Source organism: Amblyomma mixtum, chromosome 1 (assembly GCF_055824585.1).
Source record: "Amblyomma mixtum isolate Tamu chromosome 1, ASM5582458v1, whole genome shotgun sequence".
Taxonomy (NCBI): Eukaryota; Metazoa; Arthropoda; class Arachnida; order Ixodida; family Ixodidae; genus Amblyomma; species Amblyomma mixtum.
Window position 1 is genome coordinate 48584488 of NC_143012.1, and position 24638 is coordinate 48609125.

At 48.9% G+C, this 24638-nt stretch overlaps 1 protein-coding gene across 1 annotated transcript; it reads left to right on the forward strand.

Moving 5' to 3' along the window:
* The first annotated feature begins 2339 nt into the window (after nucleotides 1-2339).
* Nucleotides 2340-23359, forward strand: LOC149366274 (uncharacterized). The gene is made up of 2 exons (XM_089550066.1): nucleotides 2340-2540; nucleotides 23025-23359. Exons 1-2 carry the CDS (start codon nucleotides 2417-2419, stop codon nucleotides 23357-23359), a joined length of 459 nt encoding a protein of 152 aa, XP_089406192.1. The 5' UTR covers nucleotides 2340-2416.
* The last annotated feature ends 1279 nt before the right edge of the window (nucleotides 23360-24638 follow it).

Genomic DNA, 24638 nt, shown 5'->3' on the forward strand with positions numbered 1-24638 from the left:
GGCGGCAGTGGCCAGCGGAGCCCTGGACTGAGGGCAGCCGACCACTGATTAGAGGCGGACGACTTCGACAGAGCAGGCTCCTGGGGGTAGAACCAAGACGTCTCTGAAGATGCCCCCAAACCGCAGGAAAAACCATTAGTGTAAATAAAGTTTTCCCTTCCTTCCTTCCTTCCGAGCGCTCAAAAATTGGTGCAACCGTGGCCTCAAATCAACAGTGCCTATTATTTCGTTTCATGTTGAGCCCAGCAAGTGGTCCAAGTCGAGAGCCCTCCACTACGACACCTGTCTCACTCTTTTTTCGTCCACTCCCGCCTTCCTGCCTTCCTTCACCGCGCGGTTGAGGTGTCCACCAAGAAGAGAGACAGGCGCCATTTTCTTTCCCGAAACACCACTACTCAAACCAACCTGAGCACGCCTCCTTCTCTAACAATGGCGGCTCCTCGGTAATCGCGAGCCAGTGAAGATACACCGGGGAGCTTGAACCCCGTCGCTATCAATATGCCAACATCAGAGCCACGGCTTAATACGGCATCGAAGCCAGAGAGCCGTGGTCGCTCCAGCTACAGTTTCTGATACGACCGTCTAAGGCGAACCAACATTGATGGCCAAATAAATTCTGGAACTCGACTCAATCTCAAACGATAGCCGACGGAGCTTGGGGTACACCTCGAAGTTTAGAGAACAAATCATGACGATCTTCTCGACTGGTCATGCAACAGGAATCTCCTCAATGTAACAAAAAGCCACCCAGCATGGGTCCCCGTAAGCGGAACACTTTCTGTTCTTTAAAGGAATAAAAGATCGTGAAGACGTCTCAACATGCGCGAACACAGAAAGAATTGAAAAAAAAAAACAGCGCTAATAAAGAGAAACCGGAACAGGCGTCTGTTAAGCAAATCCCTCTATGACACCTGTATGGGTTCCACACCGAGGTCCAATAAATGTTAATGCCGCCATATTCTTTCCCTCCCGCGGTGGCCGAGTACTAATGGCGCTAGTCTACTGTCCGGTACACGCGGGTTTTAATCCGACCGCGGCGGCCGCATTGAGATGAAGGCGAAACGCAACAAGCGTCCGTGTGCTGTGCGACGCCAGTGCACGTTAAAGATCGCCAGGTGGTCGAAATTATTCCGGACATCTCCACTACGGCACCTCTTTATTCCTTTCATCTTTCACTCCAACCGTTATCTCTTCCCTTATGGCGCTGTTCGGGGGTTCACCGAAATATGTCACAGTTAATGCGTCATTTCCTTTCCTCGAACACCAATTTTCAACTTTTTTATATTCATGTTTTCAATGCTTTTCGTACCAATGATCTACGGTTGCATCTAAAGGTCGCGCATTTCGTGCATCCGTTCTGAAGTATTTGCGCAGGTACCATCAAGTACCAAGCATGATTGCAAATATTTTCATATGCAATGTCGCCGGTCTTGACGTATTAATAATATCTTTATTTGAGCCGTAAGATAAATTTAGATGCAGCCTGTCTTACGACAGGCAGACTATGATACCTCGGAACAACCTTCGGCGATCAATTCCGCAGTTTTATGTAATATTTCCGAGCGAATTTTGTCACTTCACAGCACTAATTAGCCGCATCTTTTAGTATTACACCACGAAAGTAATATACCTTTTTATTTTGCCTAGAAAATGCAGCCGTCCCCGCCATATGCTTCCGTTGACACATGGCATTAAAATTTCATTCCGTGTGTTTTTTTTTATTAGGTGTCGTCGATATCTTTAAAATATTGGCCAACCAACAAAGACACCATGGCGCTGAGAAACGCAATTTTCTGTAATTAAAGCGGAATATTAATTAAAAAACAATAGCAGATTACCAGAACTGTCGCAAAAACCATCTCCAAACACTCGTTAAACTTGCACCAGGTTGCACGGAAAAGAACGCAGACCATTGAAATCAGCGTTCGTTCCCTTTCCATATATGGGCATGGCTCCCTCGCGCTCGTACAGGTGTCCACCGAGAGTTCAACGCTTGGTGATGCCGCGCCGCTCCTAACGCGCTTCTTTTTATCTTTATTTGTTTACGCGTGCGTTGGGAAGGCGCAATTTTTTTTTCAAAGGGGACCTACACATTCTCCAAGGCTGGTGCTGGAGAGTCTTTTTTAGTTATTAGCTATTTTGATTAGTTATTAGTTTAACTTCGCCCGATAGCGCTCGGAACGTTAATGAGCGAGACTTGCACACGCCCGGGAGGAGGGAAAAGGAACGCGGGGTGCCGTCTGCAAAGCCGGGCTAGAAGGCAGATAGAAGAGGGAAAGGAGGGAAGACACCTTTATATGGAATTGTTCACAGATACAGTCCTCATAGCTTGACGGACTCTATAAGCGGACGGTTGACCACACAGATACGTCTCCCATTTGGTACCCTTGTGTCCCTGTTTACGGATTCGGAGAGTATGGACGACGATGACAGGACATGGGACGGCGACGACTTCAGGCACAACAAGAGGCGCAAACGGTCGTCTGCAAAGAGGAATTCGAAGCGAAAGAGTGCAGAGGGACCCCGAGCCAAGCCGCGCGGTGAGTGTTGCACGACGGCCAGCCGCCATGTTGACCTACTTTCTCGTCCTCCCCGGGCCGTCAAGGTCACCGGGACCGGGTCGCGCTAAGCCTATCTGTACGGTGTCCGCAGTTCAATGTATCCGCGGCGTGTTATTGCTCGTTTCTTGCTATGGCGCGGTTATTTAGGCGCGGCTCTTATTGGCGCTCGCTCGCGCATTTGCGCGGGTGCTTGTGATGGTATTTCACTGGCGCCCGCTCAGCTGAGCGAGTTCGCGAGGGCTCGCATGGCGCGAGCCATCACCCGCTCATCGAGGGCGCGTGACGGCCGTCGTTGTTCGAGCATGGCTTGAGGATGCGAAGCCGCCATGTTTGGCGCACCGGGCAAGCATCACCTTTTTTAGAGCGCAGCTCTTTGGCGTCCGTTCCTGGGTTTCGCGTCGTCGTCGGCGTCGGCGTCGGCCTCGTAACCAGCTCCGCCCCCAATGTAACGCTTTTCAATTGGTCGAAATACTCGTGACGTCACAGTGCGCGAATTTCAAATGGGGCCAATTGTACTTTGGCTAGTAACCATGCAACCAATCAAAGGGATCGTATAGTGATGCTGCAACTAAGTTTGACTGAGTTTAGTTAATTGCTTAATTAATCAATTAGCCTAATTAATATAGAGGAGAATGAAGAGGTCAGAAGAAAAGAAAAGAAAAGAAAAGAAAGACGCGCGCCGCAGCGACAACAGCGTCCGCGGAAGGAGACGCTGCTGAAAAAGACAGATAAGTACGAAGCCGCGTTCCCTCCACCACCACGCACTTCCCCACTCAGTAAGACGTTGCTCGTTTCATATACGTTGTGTCGAACATCCTAGACAGTTCCAACAATTGACAGGTTAATAACAGAACACGATGGATAGAAATACAAGAATATAAATATGAAATAGCCTAATTAACCTGTCTAGTTAGACCGCATAAATCAATAAAACCGAGAACGAAATTGGTCGAGTTGGGGAATCGAACCAGGGTCTCCGGAGTGCGATACGAGCACGCTAGCCACTCCGTAATGCCAGCTGAATGGTTTGGAATGAACAAAGGCGCGTCTAGCTAATATGGCGTCTTCGTTCACTCCCACCTTCCCCCTTTCCCTTACGGCGAGGTGCAGGTGTCCACCCAGATATGCGAGAGAGATACATTTCCTTTCCTCAAAAAATAAATTTACCGTCCAGCAAGGCGTACAGCCGAATTGGCGATGGCGTTCTGTGGACTCCCTGGCAGCGTTGCAAGACGCTGTCGCGTTCCACTCTTACAGGCGAAGCTTAACATGTTAACCACACATCAGTAACACACGCAGACAGCCAATGGACGCGTCATTCGCTGGCAGCACTTGATTCATCATTCACAACCACATTCTTAACGTACGCTCCCTTGCCGCACATGCCAAGGACGTACACCACGATCACATTCTGCGCCATTCCTCTGTACTTTGCTTTGCTGAAACCTGGATGGATCCCGAAGAGCCTCTCTAAATCATAGATTTCCTATATTGCTGTGGTGCTCGCAGAGACCACAACAGAGCGGCGGGAGTCGCTATCGACTTGCGCACAGGTCTCTCTGCAATACCAGTCGAAATGTTTGGCACGTCACATGAAGTTGCCGAACTGTGCGCCACAAAGTTGCCCAACGGCTTGCTGGTAGTAGCTGCCTACTTCGCCCCTACCGCACTCACGAAAGACGTCGTGCACTTCCTGCAACTCGCATTAACCGTCCATCGATCCACACCGATGTTAGTAGTGGGGGACTTTAATGTTGACATAAAGACAAACAGCAATTTCCTAACACTTATGCGGGAGAACATCCCGTTCCTCTCGCTCGTAACGCGTCCCACGGCTGTGACAACCTCGCGAGGCACTTGTATAGATCTCGTCTTTGAGAATCAAGCATTGGTGTACCAAGTCGAACATATATCAGTCTATTTCTCCGACCACAAAGCTTCCTTCATGACTGTCAAGAACTGTTAGTGGAGTCTTTGTTAAAGGAATACGTGTGAAAAATAAAAAAAAAATCTGTGATAGCGCATACATGTGTTGCTCGATTTCTTTGCCTCAATCTATCGAAAAGGTGAAACAGCTTATTTGCTGCGCTCAAATTTCGCATTAGGAAGTAACGTAATCGTCGGTAATTTTTTGTTCAGCGAGATTGGCCACCTTCTGCATTAGCTTGTGTAATCTTATTACGTTTGGGCAGATTGTGACAGGACTTATTCGTTAAATTTAGTGAAGCACGCTGTTTAGTTTGATTTATTTAGTTGATTTATTTTCCTTGTTCATTGATTGGTTGGTTGGTTCATTTCTGACTGACTGAATCATCACTGACTTATTTGGGTGATATGTCGTGTCTAATAATTGATCAATTCATTGATTGATTTTATTGATTAGTTGAGTGATATTATTGATATACTGATCGACTGATTGATTGGTACGCATGGTGCTAGCCATCCCCCGCTCAGCGAGGGCGCGTGACATCGGCGGTTCTTCGAACATGGCGTGAGGATGCGAGGGCGCCATGTTTGGCGCACCTGCAGGCATCATTTAATTTTTTGTTCAACTGTATTGGCCACGTTCTCCATTAGTCTGTATAATCTTAATACGTTTGGGCAGATTGTGACAGGACTTATTCGTTATATTTAGTGAAGCACGCTGTTTAGTTTGATTTATTAGTTTTTTTATTTATTTTTCTGGTTCATTGAGTGATTGACTGAATTATCACTGATTTATTTGGCAGATCTATCGTGTTTAATAATTGATTGATTCATTGGCTAACTTTAATGATTCATCGATTGATAGTATTGGCATGCTGATCGACAGATTGATACGCTATATAGTATACGGGCTAGGTTAAAAAGGGCCTTTTCCTTGTGTTCTTCGTCCGTTTGTATTGTATTGCGAAAGCAATACTGCGCTCACTAAAGGCCTTTCGCGTAGCGGCGGCCGGTAGCCACGTTCGACCTTTAGAATGACCTCTGACGTAGCAACCGTTGCGGTGGACACCTGAACCGCCCCGTACAAGAATGGAGGCAGTGAAAGTGAAAGAAGAAAGTCGGAAGAGGAGCCGTGGTGAATAAAAATGAAAATTCTATTTGAGGAAAGGAAATTACGCAGTGACTGTCTCGCATCTCTCGGTGGACACCCGTCATCCGTTTGCAGAGGAAGGCAGGAAGTGGGAGTGAAAGAAGGATTGAAAAGAAGGCCCGTAGTGAAGAAAATGAATTAGAGGAAAGGAAATTGCGCAGGAGGTTGCGCCGCTTCGCGGAGGAAAGGCCACAGTTGGAACGATTCATCCGCAAAGACGTTCACCGCGAGCATGAACGGACTCCGCGAGCAGGAGCCATTAAAGGCTTTCGCCTTAAAATGAATTAGAGGAAAGGAAATTACGCACAGGCGCTAGTGACGTTATAGCGTGACGGCATACCAGGAGCGAGAGACGCAGTATAAAATACCTGCTTTCGCAACCTACCAGGCTTAACCAAAGCTAAGCCCCCGCCAATTTTTAAGGCGAAAGCCTTAAAATTGGCTTAAAATTGCTGTCGTTAGCAATCTGGATCGGCAGTCGACAGATGTGTCCGCGTTATGACGGGTGTCCACGGAGATATGTGAGACAGTTACTGCGTAATTTCCTTTTCTCAAATACAATTTTCAGTTTCTTCATAATGGCCCCCGTTTCTTCTTTCACTGCCACTTCCTCCCTTCCTGTGCGGTGCGGTTAAGATGTCCACTGAGATGACTGAGAATTACAGCGCCATTTCCTTTCCTCAAAAAGCGTTGCGTTCATAGCGTTCCGTGGACACCCTGGCAGCGCTACAACACGCTGTCGCGTTCCTCTCCTAAAGGCGAAGCTTAAGCGCCTTTAATTAGCAGTCAGAGCTGAGTGATTAATCACTAATTAGTCATTAATTAGTATTTTGTCCTTACTCTGTCATCAATTATGTGTGACGTCATCCAGTGGTGACGTCACCAGTGTCACATAGGCAAAGTGGTGCTTAAAACACTTTCGCCTCTACGCACTTTAGACGGTCAAAGTGGCCCCCTGTATTTTTTTACACCCCTTTTTGAACCGTGCATTATTGCATACTTGTCCGATTTTCTCCCCTTCTTAGTAGATGGCGGTTTAACGTTCCAGTGAGTCACTCGTGAAACATTAAGAGACATAATATCGGTACTGGGAATGATAGGTTCGGTGGAATGATCAGTCAGTGCTAAAGGCAACCTTTTGGGCTCGTGCTGTGACCCGCGCTTGTGCTACCAGATTAGAGCAGGCCGGCAAGATCTCCCACTTTTGCTAGCCTACAAGCTTCAGGAATTCGGACGATAAGTCTGCTGGTCACAAAGCGACGTCGGTTGTGAGGAAATTTGGTAGTGAAGTGGAGGGCCTCGGATAAATATCCACAAAAACCAGACGAAACCCCACAAACCAAACCAAACCTAAATATCGACCACCTGGGGTACGTTAACGTGTGCTTGTATCGCACAGTACACGGGCAGTTATAGATTCGCCTCCATCGAAAAGCGGCCGGGATCAAACCGAGGTCGTCGGGTCAAGCGGACGAACGCCCCAACAGTAACGTTCAGGTTCTTCCTCTTTCTTGCACCAGAGGTGCCCCGCCAGAGACGGTTTGTAGACCAGAAGTTTAATCGTTATCTTCGCACCAAGGGCGCCCCGTCAAAGACTGTCTTACGATGAGCTGGGACGCAGAGATAAAAAAGGGAATACTTGAAGATTTATATAGAGATATTTACATCACATACAAATTCAGGCACTGGAGACAAATTTAGCGGCAAAAAGAGAAATTAAGCAACAAAGATACAAAACAACCAAAAAGTGGATATGGCTAACATTAGGGGAGGCCCCTACTCGGCATAGCCGAAGATGCATAGCACCTGACCTTAGCTCAGAACCCTTATTCCGGCTCCGGGGCCCGGTTTTAAAGACCTAGAGGCCCCGCCCACCTTTAGTAGCACCCAATCCTGGGTGCTACTGGGGGGTTTTTCCTGGGGGTCCTCCCAAGACCAAGCATTTGCCCGCCTTATAAGAAAGCTTACCACTGCACCGGTCTTGGCACATTTCGATGTGTCCGCTCCTACGGAAGTCCGTACTGATGCTAGTGGCCATGGCATCGGTGCAATCCTTTCCCAGCGTCAATGCGGCACACATCGTGTAATTGCCTATGCTAGCCGTCTCCTATCCCCTTCCGAAAGAACTACTCCATTACCGAAAGAGAGTGCTTGGCCCTCGTCTGGGCTGTTGGTAAATTTCGTCCCTACCTATATGGCAGGCCATTCACAGTTGTGACAGATCATCACGCACTGTGCTGGCTTTCTTCTCTGAAGGATCCTATCGGTCGCCTCGGTCGTTGGGCGCTACGACTCCAAGAATATGACTACGCTGTGATCTACAAGTCTGGCCGGTTGCACAAAAGATGCCGACTGTCTCTCTCGTTACCCTGTTGCCCACTCTAATACTGTGACGAGCGCAAGCACCATTGACCTGTTCTCTGTAACTCCGTTTACAACTATCGGCGAAGAACAGCGTCGGGATGCGGAGCTTCTCTCCATCATCGATCGCCTAACGTCCGCCCCAACCGACCCTTCACTGAACCGCTTTGCTCTCGTTGATGGTATTTTATACCGCCGGAATCTTCAACCAACTGGTCCTGACCTTCTCCTCGTCGTCCCGAAGCACTTACGAACAGTCGTTCTCCACGAACTTCATGACCTCCCGACTGCTGGCCATCTAGGCGTTACTCGCACGTACGACCGCATCCGCCGTCGGTTCTTCTGGCCTGGCCTCTACCGCTCAGTGCGCCGTTATGTTGGTGCTTGCGATGAGTGTCAGCGTCGCAAGCGCCCTGCGTCTGCTCCCGCTGGCTTTCTTCAGCCCATTGACATCCCTCCGGAGCCGTTCTACCGTATCGGCTTGGACCTTCTCGGCCCATTTCCTGAGTCCACTTCTGGGAACAGATGGGTTGCAGTCGCCACAGATTATGCCACCCGGTACGCGATAACGCGTGCGCTCCCCTCGAGTACTGCCGCTGATGTCGCCGACTTTCTTCTTCAGGACGTCATTCTTCATCATCTTCACCAAATGCTCACTGACCGTGGCCGCACCTTCCTTTCCGCAGTGGTAAACGACATTCTTCGCGCGTGCTCAACTAAGCACAAGTTGACGACCGCTTACCACCCCCAAACTAACGGCCTCACTGAGCGACTCAATCGGACGTTCACCGACATGCTCGCCATGTACGTCTCCTGATCACCGAGACTGGGACGTCGCACTCCCATACGTTACATTTGCATATAACTCCTCCCGCCACGACACTGCCGGATACTCTCCGTTTTACCTCTTGTACGGCCGTGAGCCTCAACTGCCGCTTGATACATTGTATCGAACGTCTCCTCCCGCACATTCTGAATACGCCCGTGAAGCCATTGCCCATGCTGACCATGCTCGCCAAGTCGCCCGTTCCCGCTTGCAAGCCTCCCAAGCTTCTCAGCAAGAGCACTATAACCGCCGCCACCTGGACAGTGCCTTCTTGCCTGGGTCCCTTGTATTGCTCTGGGTGCCTTCTCGCCGTGTAGGGCTCTTGGAAAAGCTTCTTTCTCGATATGTGGGCCCGTATCGCGTGCTGCGCCAAGTCACAGCCGTCACATACGAGATTGAGCCTGCCTTCCCCGAGTGCAATTCCCGTACTCCACCCTCCGATATTGTGCACGTGTCGCGCCTTAAGCCCTACCACCTACCCTCTTCTGACACTCGCTGAGCCGCACCGCGACGGTGCTTTCACGCCCGGGGGTCATGCTACGGGTCGACTCAGAGACGATGAGGCAGACGAAGTGAGAGGGCGCTTGGCGCGTGCTCGGGCTCTGAATCCTGTGCAGTGGCCTGTGTCTTGACGTCCGGTGCGCCCTGTGCTTGTGTTCTGTTCAGTGTGAGCGCACCAGTGTTCTGCGGGCTGTGAACGCCTCCTGCCACGTAACAATATTATACACCTAACATGATTGGTTCATCGAGAGCATGGCCAGCCCTCCAGCTTCTACAAGGTAAACCACCCTCTCTACCACAAAATACAAGTAAAAACACACACACGCACAGACGTGCCAGCACGTGCGATGTAAAACATTCTCTTCAAGAGTTATACGAAGGGCAACATTAGCGGCATCGCCCTTAGGATCATCGGCGAGGCGGCAGCTTCCGCTGGAAAAACGCCTATACAGCATATCATCTGGGTGCCAGCTCACGCAGGCGTAGCAGGAAACGAAAGGGCGGACAGCCTGGCTCGAGGGCTCACTTACCGAGCAGGCTTATCGGACGCCCCGGAGTTACGGCTACTCACGTGCGAGGGAGGCTACGCAGAGACCCTACAACTTTATAGGGGAACTAGATTGAGGTATCCACCACCACACAGAGCACTGACTAGGGAAGAGGCTGTAGGATGGCGTAGGCTACAGACGAACACTTTTCCTAACCTGTACATATACAGCAAAATGTCACCAACGCAATTCAGATCAGACTGTCCCTGGTGCGGCGGTACACCTACACTCTATCACATTACCTGGGAGTGCGAAAGAAACATAGCATTCCACAATTATCAACCACCGAGTGAGGAGCAATGGGAGAGCTGTCTCTCCAGCAGCGAGCTCGAGGTCCAGAGGGCCTTGGTACACCACGCTGTTGAAGCGGCACGACTCAGTGGAGCCCTGGACTGAGGGCCCACCCTTGCTCGAAGACTCAAGTCGCCAGCGCCCAAGCAGGACGACCAAGAAGTCTTCATCTCCGCGAATCTCTTGAAAGAGCAATAAAAGTTTTCTCTCTCTCTCTCTCTCCTCGCAAAAATAAAAGAATAAAAGAAAAGCAAGTGCAAACACCCAGTCGTGCCCGCACGTGCTAGGTAGAACATCCTTTCCTTCGCAGAAAAATACACGCGGAGCGGGGGACACCCGTACTTCCTGGCGCATTCTCGAGCGGCCGCATTCCAGGAAAGGAGACGCTTCGCTTTGAGGAAGAAAAACCGGTCCCGATGACACCGCGTACACTACCGACCCCTTACACGCCCTTCTCAAGATTCTATAAAGGGCTCAAATTCCGCTTTTTTAATTACAACCAAGAAGGGATCGGACAAACTCATGAAATCGCCCTGAGGGCGATGTACGTACAGCAGCACATAATTAGTAATTAGATCAGCACTGGCACCAACAAAACCCTCGCAGGACGAGGAACATAAACAAAATGCACTCTGAAATACACACGGTGGCATGCTTGCTGTGCGCTGTAAAACGGAGTCTAAGTTGTCGCGCTGCGACCTGTTGCACCTGCATGCACACCCTCGTCCTGCTCACGAACGAGCACACACACACACACCGACACTCGCAACTGGAGTGTTCAGTAGCAGTGATATGGGGTCCGAAAGCGGTCACGTGAGCCTCCTTGGTCGCACCGAGCGTCCCTGGGTGCGTTCGAGCCACCACGTGTGTCAATCGACACGATTAACGCCTAACGGTCTATGGCTGGTCCCACAACGGGGCGATCACTCAAAAGTTGCTGCCCCCAACGATCGAAAACGTCCTGGTCCTCGAATGTCTGCAGTAGTGCGGCCAGTTCGGTTGCTCTCCGCCACCCGTTTCCTTCTTGCAGCGTAACGTACTTTAGTGCTGCATCTGAGAGGTTATTCTTTAGCTGGTCCGCCACTAACAGCTCCAGCAACTGCTCAAAGGTGCTGACGCTGCGCGCGTCTAAATAGAAGCGTAAGTAGCTGTGGAGACGCGTCGTATACGCTCTCCATCCTTCGGTGCTCCGTTCCCTCGCGCCTTTAAATCTACTGAGGTACTCTCCCGCGGAGAGTTTCTGCTCCTCCAGTACCGATTTCTTTACCGCTTCGTAGTCCCTGTGCTGAGATGGCGCTAAGCGGGTCGACATAAACTGTACTTTATCTGCAACGAGCGTGCAAATAATTTGGCCCCACCGTTCTTTCGGCACTTCATATGCATTTAGTGCGTTCTCCGCCGCCTCGAACCACGCTGGCACTTCTGCGTCGCTTGGAAATTTTGGGAGAATTCCCGCCAGCAATTTTGAGTAATGCCTTAGCTCGCTGCGGTTAGCATGCCTCTCAACGACCTTGGCGTCCTCTCCAGCGCTTCCTCGCTGCCTCAGCTGAGCAAGCTCAAGTTCCAGCTTTGCCAGCTGACACTTCTTCTCTAACACCAGCAGGTCGTCCTGCACTTTTCCATTTCTTTCCTTGACCTGTGGCATCTCCGGCGTCTCCACCTCGCGCTTCTCGTTTCCGACGACCACCGTGTCATATGCTTCGCCTATCGCCCGTGCTTTCTGCTTATCGGGGTTTAAATGGGAGAAGCGCGTATCCATGCCACCCACCCAAGCTTAACTGGACAGCAATGCTCACGCCAGCACGAAGCAAGAAGAGACTCACCCTTTGATGCCAATGGTGTCACGCCCATTGCTGTCGTCTCGCTTGTGCCTGGTCGTGGTCCCGTCGCTGCTCTCTTTTCCGGCCGGCTGCCTTGCGTCGCTGGTCCTATGCCGTGGCCCTTGCCGCTGTCTCTCTGCAGGTCTTCTCGAACGCTGACCTATTGCCTGGTAATCCCCTTTTCCCTGCCTACAGTCTTCTTCCTGTGCCGTCTTGAGATGGCCGCAGGATCCTCGTCGACTGCTCCAGTAAAGTTCAGGTTCTTCTTCTTCCTTGCACCAGAGGTGCCCCGCCAGAGACGGTTTGTAGACCAGGAGACTGAATCGTTAACTTCGCACCAGGGGTACCCCATCAGAGACGGTCTTACGATGAGTTGGGACGCAGACATAAAAAAGGGAATACTTGAAGATTTATACAGAGATATTTACATCACATACAAATTGAGGCACTGCAGACAAATTTAGCGGCAAAAAGAGAAATTAAGCAACAAAGATATAAAACAACCAAAAAGTGGATCTGGCTAACATTAGGGGAGGCCCCTACTCGGCATAGCCGAAGATGCATAGCACCTGACCTTAGCTCAGAACCCTTATTCCGGCTCCGGGGCCCGGTTTTAAAGACCTAGAGGCCCGGCCCACCTTTAGTAGCACCCAATCATGTTATACTCCTAACATGATTGGTTCATCGAGAGCATGGCCAGCCCTCCAGCTTCTACAAGGTAAACCACCCTCTCTACCACAAAATACAAGTAAAAATTCAGGGGGCACTTTGGCTCTCTAAAGTGCTGCAAGGCGAAAGCATTTCCTGGCCACTGTTTGTTTTGATTTACTTTATTTTGCATATTTTTTTTATTTATTTTTATGCTCCTCTTCTTAAGTTCAATATTTTGTTTATTTTCACATCTGTTCATTTTCTTAGTTTTATTTTTATTTTCCTTTTCATCACTTTACTCCTTTTATTTTATTTATGAAGCCCATGCATTGACTAGATGCGCCTTTATTCATGCTGGAACCTTGAGCCTTTTAAGCAGTGACGCCAAAAGGCGGACGAATCTGCGACGCGTCTGTCGACACGGCTGCCGACGCGTCTGTCGACACTCCTGCCGACGCGTCTGTCGACACTCCTGCCGACGCGTCTTCTAACAACAGTATGAGGCATTAAAGGCTTTTGCCTTAAAAACACACACACGCACAGACGTGCCAGCACGTCTGTGAGTGCTGGCACGTCGCTTCGTGCGTGCCTCCAAGAATCGAGGTAAAACATTCTCTTCCTCGCAAAAAAAAAACATTAAAGAAAAAAAATGCAAGCACCCAGTCGTGCCCGCACCTGCGAGGTAGAACATGCTTTCCTGTACACAAACATACACTCGGGGCGGGGGACACCCGTACTTCCCGGCGCATTCGCGAGTGGTCGCGTTCCGAGAGAGAGAGAGAAAAACTTTATTTAAAGAGCAATTCGGAGCACGCCCCAGGGTCCCCGCACGACCCCACTGCACTCAAGTGTTTATGTTCCTAAGGTCCATAACACTGGCAGCCCAGCCGGTCGCGATGGTCTGCACGGCCGGGTCCTCCGAGCGCAGCAGGGTCTCCCAGTCCTCCCAGGTCTTGAGGTTCCCTAGGCCCCGCAGTAGAGGGTCCGCCGGGCAGAGGGAAAGGATGTGGAGGGAAGAAGCCAAGGGTTCTGGGCATTGCGCGCATGCCGGAGTGGGGAAGGAGGGATGATAGTGGGCTAGGGTAAGGGGTGAGGGGAGAGAGTGTGTCTGCAGTCTGCGCAAGAGTGTTGCTTATTTATTATCTAGGGAGGAGTGGGGCGGGGGGTAGAGTTTTAATGAAGAGCTGGCGTGAGGCTCTGTAGGCTTGCGTCAGCTCGCTGAATGGGTGCATGCGCTCCTTCGTGAATCCCCGATCCCAGGCCACCTGAGCCCGGTTTAAAGAACCTCGGGCTAATAGGTTGGCGGCCTTTTTTCCGGGATTACCGGAGTGCGCGGGCATCCATATCAGTTCCACTTGGCGGGGCGGGGGTGCATCGGGCGAGTCCAGTATGCCAAAAGCAGGGACATGGACTCGGCCTCGAGCAAAATTTAGAATCGTAGTTTTAGAATCACTTAAAATGTACCGGGCTTCCATGCGGGTGATAGCAAGGGCAATGGCGGCTTCCTCTGCATCCTCTGGAGACGTGTCCCGAGGGAGAAGTAGTGTGAGGAGGGCGGATAAAGAGGAGTCCACCACAGCTGCTGTCGCTTCATCTCTCGTGCGGGCAGCGTCCACCCATACCGCGTCCGGCACCACCACCGAGAGGAACTGCTGTAGAGCACTGCTACAGCGAATTCGCCAGTTCGTGACCAGTGTAGGTTTCGCTACAAAAAAAGAATTACCGACGATTACGTTACTTCCTAATGCGAAATTTGAGCGCAGCAAATAAGCTGTTTCACCTTTTCGATAGATTGAGGCAAAGAAATCGAGCAACACATGTATGCGCTATCACAGAATTTTTTTTTTAATTTTCACACGTATTCCTTTAACAAAGACTCCACTAACAGTTCTTGACAGTCATGAAGGAAGCTTTGTGGTCGGAGAAATAGACTGATATATGTTCGACTTGGTACACCAATGCTTGATTCTCAAAGACGAGATCTATACAAGTGCCTCGCGAGGTTGTCACAGCCGTGGGACGCGTTACGAGCGAGAGGAACGGGATGTTCTCCCGCATAAGTGTTAGGAAATTGCTGTTTGTCTTTATGTCAACATTAAAGTCCCCCACTACTAACATCGGTGTGGATCGATGGACGGTTAATGCGAGTTGCAGGAAGTGCACGACGTCTTTCGTGAGTGCGGTAGGGGCGAAGTAGGCAGCTACTACCAGCAAGCCGTTGGGCAACTTTGCGGCGCACAGTTCGCCAACTTCATGTGACGTGCCAAACATTTCGACTGGTATTGCAGAGAGACCTGTGCGCAAGCAGATAGCGACTCCCGCCGCTCTGTTGTGGTCTCTGCGAGCACCACAGCAGTATAGGAAATCTATGATTTCGAGAGGCTCTTCGGGATCCATCCAGGTTTCAGCAAAGCAAAGTACAGAGGAATGGCGCAGAATGTGATCGTGCTGTACGTCCTTGGCATGTGCGGCAAGGGAGCGTACGTTAAGAATGTGGTTGTGAATGATGAATCAAGTGCTGCCAGCGAATGACGCGTCCATTGGCTGTCTGCGTGTGTTACTGATGTGTGGTTAACATGTTAAGCTTCGCCTGTAAGAGTGGAACGCGACAGCGTCTTGCAACGCTGCCAGGGAGCCCACAGAGCGCCATCGCCAATTCAGCTGTACGCCTTGCTGGACGGTAAATTTATTTTTTGGGGAAAGGAAATGTATCTCTCTCGCATATCTGGGTGGACACCTGCACCTCGCCGTAAGGGAAAGGGGGAAGATGGGAGTGAACGAAGACGCCGTATTAGCTAGACGCGCCTTTGTTCATTCCAAACCATTCAGCTGGCATTACGGAATGGCTAGCGTGCTCGTATCGCACTCCGGTGACCCTGGTTCGATTCCCCAACTCGACCAATTTCGTTCTCGGTTTTATTGATTTATGCGGTCTAATTAGACAGGTTAATTAGGCTATTTCATATTTATATTATTGTATTTCTATCCATCGTGTTCTGTCATTAACCTGTCAATTGTTGGAACTGTCTAGGATGTTCGACACAACGTATATGAAACGAGCAACGTCTTACTGAGTGGGGAAGTGCGTGGTGGTGGAGGGAACGCGGCTTCGTACTTATCTGTTTTTTTCAGCAGCGTCTCCTTCCGGGGACGCTGTTGTCGCTGCGGCGCGCGTCTTTCTTTCTTTCTTTCTTTCTTTTCTTTTCTTGTGACCTCTTCATTCTCCTCTATATTAATTAGGCTAATTGATTAATTAAGCAATTAACTAAACTCAGTCCAACTTAGTTGCAGCATCACTATACGATCCCTTTGATTGGTTGCATGGTTACTAGCCAAAGTACAATTCGCCCCATTTGAAATTCGCGCACTGTGACGTCACGAGCATTTCGACCAATTGAAAAGCGTGACATTGGGGGCGGAGCTGGTTACGAGGCCGACGCCGACGCGAAACCCAGGAACGGACGCCAAAGAGCTGCGCTCTAAAAAGACTGCCCATATTCTGAGGATCCAGCCTTGCAGACTATATTTTTGGGAATTTCATAGTGCTTGTTAGTAATAATATGTACTCGAATTCGAAATTCCTGCGATTAATTTTAGCGTTCAGCGTCGCGCGGCGCGAAGTGGCAGACCTGGAAACTATAAGCGCCTGTCCAGATTTTATGGGACTTCGAAACTTAGCTTCCCGAGACATGGTTGAGAAACATAATGCCGCGCTTCGTGAATTTGGTTATCAGCTATAAAATGCCTAGCAGAGGGAACTTATCGAACGTCCGAAGCACGACACCAAACTTACGGCGCCATCTTCACTCAGCTGTTCGCGAGTACGCATCCCGGTTGCGTTTCCAAGAACAATGATATTTTTAGAGAAGTGCTTAGCCCTCTCTTCCAGTCACTGAATCCGCATGCCCTTTTCGACCGCCGCCGTAAAGAGCCCTCCCACCTTTCTGAGAGCTCCTGAACGGGAGAGAGACGATACCCGAGTGAAAATTGCCCACAGACAGTCTACAGACTTCTTATACACTGTATATCCTTCCTATAGATATTTCTTTTTGTCTATTCACTGTCCATAGAGCGTCTATAGACAAAAGTGCACTAAAAGTGTATGGCCATAAATCTGTATATTGTCCATAGTCTGTCTATAGCATTTGTATTCCCTCTTGAATGTTCTCTAACATTTGTCCATAGAGAGTAAATAGACTTTTTAGACAGAAGTGTATGGACAGTCTGTCGACTGTCTAACAAAAATTTTTGTAAGGGTAAGGCTCTTACCGTACTAGTTAGAGAGCAGCGCATTTTCTAAAAGTTGGTGCGAAAGAGCTCCTTAGAGCACTGAACCTCCCTCCAAACCTGCCGCATGTGGGATTCTGTTGGACATATACATTGGGCAGATTTATGCATCGCCGCACCCCGGAAGTGTTCCGGGTGTTTCGCCTAAGAGGTTCTGCAATTTTTAAATATACTGTGCCGGAAGCTTCTTTGACTCGGTAGGGAGATTTTTTCCGCAAATCATGGTCAGCGTTGCAGCGCGCCAGAATTCAGCAAAGGCGTGTTAACTAGTAGGATGGTTAACTAAATGTGAGTAATCAACTTATTAACTAATACTGTTGGTATCCTTATTTATTGGCGAGCAATTGCAACCCACAACACATAATACCCATATGAGTTTCTAGAATTTCGAAAATGCAACTACCTTCGGCGCTATTGCGGAAGAGGTTTTGGCTACTTCGACGAGATTCGCGCACTGGATGGGTTGCATGGTCTGCAGCCATCCCGAGAGCGGATGCATTTCGACGCGATGTTGGCAAAATGTTTGGGGCCAGAGCGCCTAGGGTAACTGCGTTTTCGAAATTCTAAAAACTTATGTGGCTATTACTCACGGTGGGCTACACGACTCCCAGTAACTTAGGAAAGCTGTAATAAGATGGTTTGGTTTATTGGGGTTCAGCGTTCCAAAGCGATAAGAATAGCTGGAAAACGAAATATTCAGTAATAGTTAACCAGCTCATTAGTTAGCAGTTCGTAACTGTATACTGACGCGGTACACCGCTGGCAGTGCAATGGTGAAAAAAATCGCTCTTCCAACACAAAGAGCCTGTTAAAAAAATGTAAAACATCTTAGGTGATACACCTTGTATATGAGCACGGCCAGCTATTTGGCCCCTTTGACTATATTCGCCGCCAATATATTCCCCGTCAGAGAGGCCGCGCACGTTCACATCGACGCTGACCGCGCCTGTCCTTGAAGGGTGATTTCTCCACATAGACACCTCTCTTGTGACGCAGCCCCTGCCCGGCTATGGGATTTTGTCGCGGCTGCCAAAAAGGCTCCATGTGCGCAATCTATGCACAAGGGTTCGATCCCTCCACGCTTTGGTCAGTGGTCCTCATCCTTTCTCATATCATCTGACCCATTGTTGAAAGCTACATCTCTTCGCATGTCTGGCAAAATAGAAGCAAGCCGTTCTTTCGCTGGAAAATCACAGGTGATGTGCTATCAATGGTGCATCGACCGAGAATCAGGAGTGGCATGCTGTGACTGAGGAGTAAGTGAGTGTCCTTTGATGGAGAGTAAGGTAAAAAAAAATAGGTGCCGCAAAGTTGAGTCATGAAAGCGTAAAATGATGCAGGAAACCATGGATTGAAGGAACAAAAATAAAGATATCACAAACTTTTGCGCTGCAGCCGAACGATACCTCGGTCGTTGGTCTAGTAGCCAGGGTCAAAGAGATGACAGGAACAATCTTGTGACACTCAGTTTCCGAAAAGAACTTACGACGAAAAGAAATCGTGGTAGAATGGAGGCCTTGGCATCAATGAAGAATCGTTACCGTGTCAGCAATGCCCCAGCCGACAATCATGCAAAATCACCTGCGGCCTTGGTGATAAAGATACAATATGCGGTGAGGACCACCCATGGTAGCTGGCGACACATGGGAGGCTTTTGTGCCTTCGCGGATTAGCAATAGTTTCAAAGCTCGGCATCTGCAGCGGCAGCCTCAATTTAATAAACGCTACACGCAAAAAACACAGCCTACTGGAAGGGTTTCTCACGATGTAGGGCCCCCTCTGGTAGCAATTAATGAAGATCTCCAGTGTAGCGCGACTTATTGCCTACGGTGCTTTCTCGAGAGAAACTTCCCTACCTGATACTAAATAACCAATTCTTTCCTTGCAGTATTTCTTTAACCCGTTTCATTTTGGCACAGTGTGTCGTCGTCACCCTGTTAGAACACCACGGCGCCGATTAATCGATTTATATACTCCGGAGCTCAACCTCGCTTTACGCCGAAGAGTGGATTTGGCAACGCTCCCGAGATTTTATAACCATTCCAATAGGAGAGAAATGCCGCCTTCTGAAGCCTGAAATGAAAACTGCGGCGGACATTACAGGTTCGGCTGGCGTGCTACTTGAACTGTGATGCGATGCGACAGAGACGGAGCACTAAAATGAGCGAGGAGAGGACCCGGGTTCGCTACCAGTGTGTCCCGCTCGGTAGGAGATCATTACGGTACGGCTGTCTATGGTGTGGTGTGAAGCATACTTGAAGCGTCCTTGTGGGGCATGGTGTGCTGTCTTGTGCTCGACACAGACTTTCTTAAGAAGCCCTAAAACACTTTTCCAACGCCTCGCCACTTAGTATTTTGTTACCCCTGTAGGCTTCACCGTCGTTCGTGGTTCAAAACGGGCTTTGTAGTGCCACTGATAATGCAAGGTTATCATATATGAGCCACCTTGTGGAGAAGAGATCGACGACGCCTTCGAAGTGCATTATCGAAAAAGATGCCGACAGTCACCCACTGAAAGGACAGGATGAAGAATCTGAAGCGAAGATTCGAGCGATACTGCTAAAGCGGTTCTTTGGCCTCCTGTGTAATTGCAGGTGTCGTCGCCCTTACATCGCCCTAATATCGTCGCCCTTTACTGTTCCTGATTTATATTAATGATCTGCCTGATACTGTTAACTCTAGGATTTATTTGTTTGCCGACGACTGCGTGATTTACCGTAAAATAAGTAACGATTCCGATATTCGCTCTCTCCAGGTCGATCTTAATAACATACTAGACTGGTGTCATAATTGGAAAATGGAACTAAATATTAAAAAATGCAAATCTATGAGAGTTTTACGTTCAAATACTACTTGTCCTCCTTATTTTCTTCACAGTCATCCCCTTGAAAGCGTAAGATCGTACCGGTATCTTGGCATACATATAACTAACACCCTGTCCTGGAATCTTCATATAGAACATGTAGCATCTAAAGCAAACAAAACGCTTGGTTATCTTCGAAGAAATTTTACACTTGCTCCATCTTCGTTGAAATGATTACTATACAGGACCTACGTACGACCGCAAATGGAATACCCTTCATCCATATGGGACCCTGGACAGGTCTCACTGACACAGGTTCTGGAAACTGTCCAGAATCGTGCCTCATTGTAACACAGTGACATGTGCGCAATCGTATTTTCCGCTAACCTCTAAAGAATGGAATTCCCTACCCGCATCATTAACGAGCATCACTGATTCAACTCAATTTAGAATAATACTTGCCACTCTGATTACATAATGATCGCTTTTGTATTTTATTGTAGTGTTGTGTTCTCCACGTATTAGTATTGTTCTTAAACTATTTTATTAATCTGTTCCGTGTTAATTTGGCTCACTTCTTTTTATCCTGCCTCAGTTGTTCCATAGTTTTGTATGAATTGTGCTTTGTTTATTTTTCTTGTTATCAACTGCCCTTCCCCTCTGAAATGTACTTTGTACCCTGAGGGTATCACAAATAAATAAATAAATAACGCTTTGTTGCGCTTCATGATGGTGAGAAGTATATTGAGGAATCAGCGCTGTCAACACGGCGTACGCGTCGCTGCACTGGACTGCTTAAAGCTGCTTATTTGAGCCTATCGGATCACCAAGAAAAGGAGCAAGCGACTAAAGTACACGTGTCTTATTCTGTTCCAAACGTCCAGCTTGGCTTGTATATAGAGAACGAACCGGTTTCAGCATGAAAACGAAGCAACGGCAGAGGTTTTCTCTTCTACATGGCGTGGCCGGACACGTTGTGGTGATGTCTGGTGCTGCGTTTTATTTTGTTGCGTTGTCTGTGGCGTGGCGTTTATTGCTTGGTGTGTTGATCTGGCGTTGACTGCGTTCTCCTTGCTTCATTCGTTGCTGAACGCATGGCTTTTGCTTTTTGTTTGCAGCGGGATACACCGGTGCTTTGTAAGGTGGCAATCCAGCGGGAATTGGATTGGATTGTAAAACGTTTATTGCCAACAGTCTGAAGGGCATATAGGCCCCCCGCCTAAACGACGGCCAGAAGGTCTTGGCTCCTGGCGGCGTCTTCGGCCAGTTGGACGACTTTTGTTTGAGTCTCCGGATCGGAGCTGAGTAGGAGAGCCTCCCATTGTTCAAGTGACTTTATTTTTTGTCCCTCCAGGGGGGCAAAAGGGCATTTCCAGAGAATATGGTTGAGATCCGCTTTGGCCTTACATTGCTTACACTCGTTTGAATATTGTCCCGGATAATAACGACTACACATAACCGGGTTCGGAAACGTAGAAGTTTGGAGACGGCGCCAAGAGGTGGCCTGACTCTTTGTCAATGATTTATCAGCAGCGGGGTACTTTGTTCGATTGAGCGTATAATGTTGTGTGATTTCTCTGTAACCTACAAGACGATCCCTGTCTGCGAAGCCCTCGGTATGGCCACTGGCTCGGAAAGCAAGACCTCGAGCCAGTTCGTGAGCTGCTTCATTTCCAGCCAGGGATGCGTGTGCAGGTGTCCAGACTATGCGAATTTTGCGGTCGTCCCTTGCAGTCCGCAGGATTCCGTTCGTCAGAGGGGAGACCCTCCCCTTGGCAAAGTTCATCACTGCTACCTTTGAGTCACTGACTATCATTGACGCATCCGTGCCCACTATTGCAAGTGCGATGGCGGCTTCTTCTGCAATTTCGGGACTGTCCGTCGTGATCGAAGCGCCTGCTCGGAGATATGTCTCGGCGCTAGCTACCGCTATCACCATTCTCCCCCTCCCGCAATTAGCTGCGTCCACGTAGGCCACGTCTTCTATCGGATAGTTTTTGAAACATTTGCCGAGGGCTTCAGCCCGTTTCTCTCTGCGATCCTTGTGGTGGACGGGATACATGTTTTTCGGTAGTGGTGGGATCATCAGCCTATCGCGCACGCTCTTAAGCATGTCCACTTTCGGACCTCGCTGACTCTCGTAATTTATTCCTAGTTTCGCGAGGATTTGCCTGCCTGTAACGCTTCCCGACAGCCTTTCGTACTGCGAGACTGTCACGCCGTCCACAATTTCATCCAATGTGTTGTGAAGACCTAGTTCTAAAAGTTTTGCGGTGGGGGTCCGAATTGGTAAACCCAGCGCCTGCTTGACACTTCTGCGAATGATCCCTTCCAGCTTGGACTTCTCCGCTGCCTTGAGATTAAGGAAAGGAGCTACGTAAGCAATCTTACTTATTACAAAGGCTTGAACTAATCTGATTAGATTCGTTTCTTTCATGCCATAGCGCCTATTTGCGATTCTGCGGATGAGCCGCATAGTCTGTTGCGCGCATATCTCCAACTTCTTTATTGCTTCTCCATTGAAACCGTTGTTTTGAATGTACAGCCCTAAGACTCTAATCCTGTCCACCGTCGGGATATCGAGTCCCTGAGCCTTAAGAGATATCCGCGGGGGATCCGACCGTGATTTCCTCTTTGGTTGGTAAAAAAGCATTTCCGATTTTTGCGGGGAGCACCTAAGCCCCCTATCATTTACATACTTTTCAACTTCTCCTATGGCCATTTGGAGAGTCTCCTCTATTTGACCGTCAGTTCCTTTGCCAATCCACATAGTAATGTCATCCGCATACATGCAATGACTGAGACCTTCAAACCCGATCTCTTGACACAGTATAAATAGAAAAATCGAAAAACTGCCCGAGAGAAATTCACGCGATATTCTTCTCTTTTGTAATCCCCAAAATTGAGCTGTAATTTGCAGCCGTTTGATATTATAAAGGACAATCGCTCCTTGGACTTTATTGAGCCATTCGAAAGAGCCACGAGATTCCTTCCTACCCATTATTTTTTTTTATTCGTTAGAACAGAAAATCGTATATAACGAGATGAACTTTTTCGTCATTTTCATTCAAGTCACGCCTTTCGAAATGGTAAATGGTGAAATAGATGTACAGATGAATGATCAAAACTGCGCTGAAGACAGAAAGGAGTAAAAACGCAGTATGATGTCCTTTAGCGCCACCTAGAGGACAGCATACTTCCCTTTCACTCCCATCTAGGCGTATTCGTGTTTATAGTGTAATACACGCAGGGTGAAGTGTCCAGCAAACCAACACCTGCTATCCCACCAATTAACGCAGAACGTCCAGAGAGGGCCTGCAGGCAACAAGCCATAGTGGACGCTGATGAATCCGTCGAGGAACGACCGCGTCGTGGCCGGGGTCGCGCCCCCAGGAGGGCGAGGAGAGAGGATCCAGGCCCCTCGGCCGAGGCTCAGCCACCACCGCCGGGGGCCGCGAAGGAGGTCGACGACGCCGCCAACGAGGAGGAGCTGCCGACAGAGGTGATGAGCCGGAGCATTCCTCGATCTCGCGTCCGGCTGCATTACCATATGTGTAGCCTTTGTCGAAAATGCGCAGCTCGGGCGCATCTAAGATATGCACTGGGGCCCTCTAACACCTGTGGGAGTTCCTAAGTTGGGAACTAGTGAGAACGTGAGTTCCTCGTATCTTGGAGACATTTAGAACGCTGAAGGTGCAGAACGACCCACATTGCACGAGCGGAAGCAGACCCGGTGAGCTGCGTATTTTTGACGTTGTAGCTTTCGCTGAAGGCCATCGAGCACTGGACACAGTGACAGGGATAACTTGTCCGAAAACTCATAAAATATTCGCCGTTCCTAGGAGTACAGAAGTGTATGTATGTATGTATGTATGTATGTATGTATGTATGTATGTATGTATGTATGTATGTATGTATGTATGTATGTATGTGTATGCATGTATGTATGTATGTATGTATGTATGTATGCAATGCATGCATGCACTTATGTATGTATGAATGAATTCATGCATGCATGCATGTATGTTTGTATGTATATATGTATGTGTGTATGTATCATGGTGTGTATGTATATAAGAATGTATGTAGGGGAATCGCGCCCGGTATATGACGGCACTGCTCTCCGGGCCAAGAGATCAATTAGGCTCAAGCCCGTGGGGATAGTATTTTTATTGGCCTTCATACAAATGAACGCGGCGGTTAATATTGACGACGTATAAAAAATGGACAGCCGCGTCATTTACCAGGAAAAAAAAATCCTCTCGTAGTGGTCGGCAATATAAATGACCTGGCTGGCTCCTTGTTATTTTTAGAATGCAGTGCTTACAGCCTTACTGAACGTAGTGACGCGGGTCCTAGCATTTCGCCTCCATCGAAATTCGACCACCGCGGCCGGGATCGAACCCGCGCTTCCGGGTCAGCAGCCGACATAACCACTGAGCCACTGTGGTGGCTGCATATGGAAGGTTATCTCAGATTATGAATGGCAGTTTAGCAATATCCCTCAAGAGAAACTTATACAAGAGTTGTATCTTACCGGTACTAACTTATGGTGAAGAAACGTGGAAGCTAACGAAATTGGTTTAGCTTCAGTTGAAGGCAACGCTGCGAGCTATAAAAAGAAAAATGACGGCTGTAGCATTAAGAGATCGGAAGCGGATGGAGTGGGTGAGAGAACAAACACGGGTCAGTGACATCCTGTACAAAATCAGGGGGAAGAAATGGGCTTGGGCAGGGCATGTAATGCGAAGGAAAGACAACTGCTGGTTATCAACGGTAAATGAGTGAATTGCATGAGAAGGCATTCGAAGCAGTCGGTGGCAGAAAGTTAGGTGGGCAGTAAGAAGTTTGCGGGGATACGGTAGTCGCAGCTGCCAAGGGCCCGGGTTAATTGGAGAGACACGGGAGAGGCC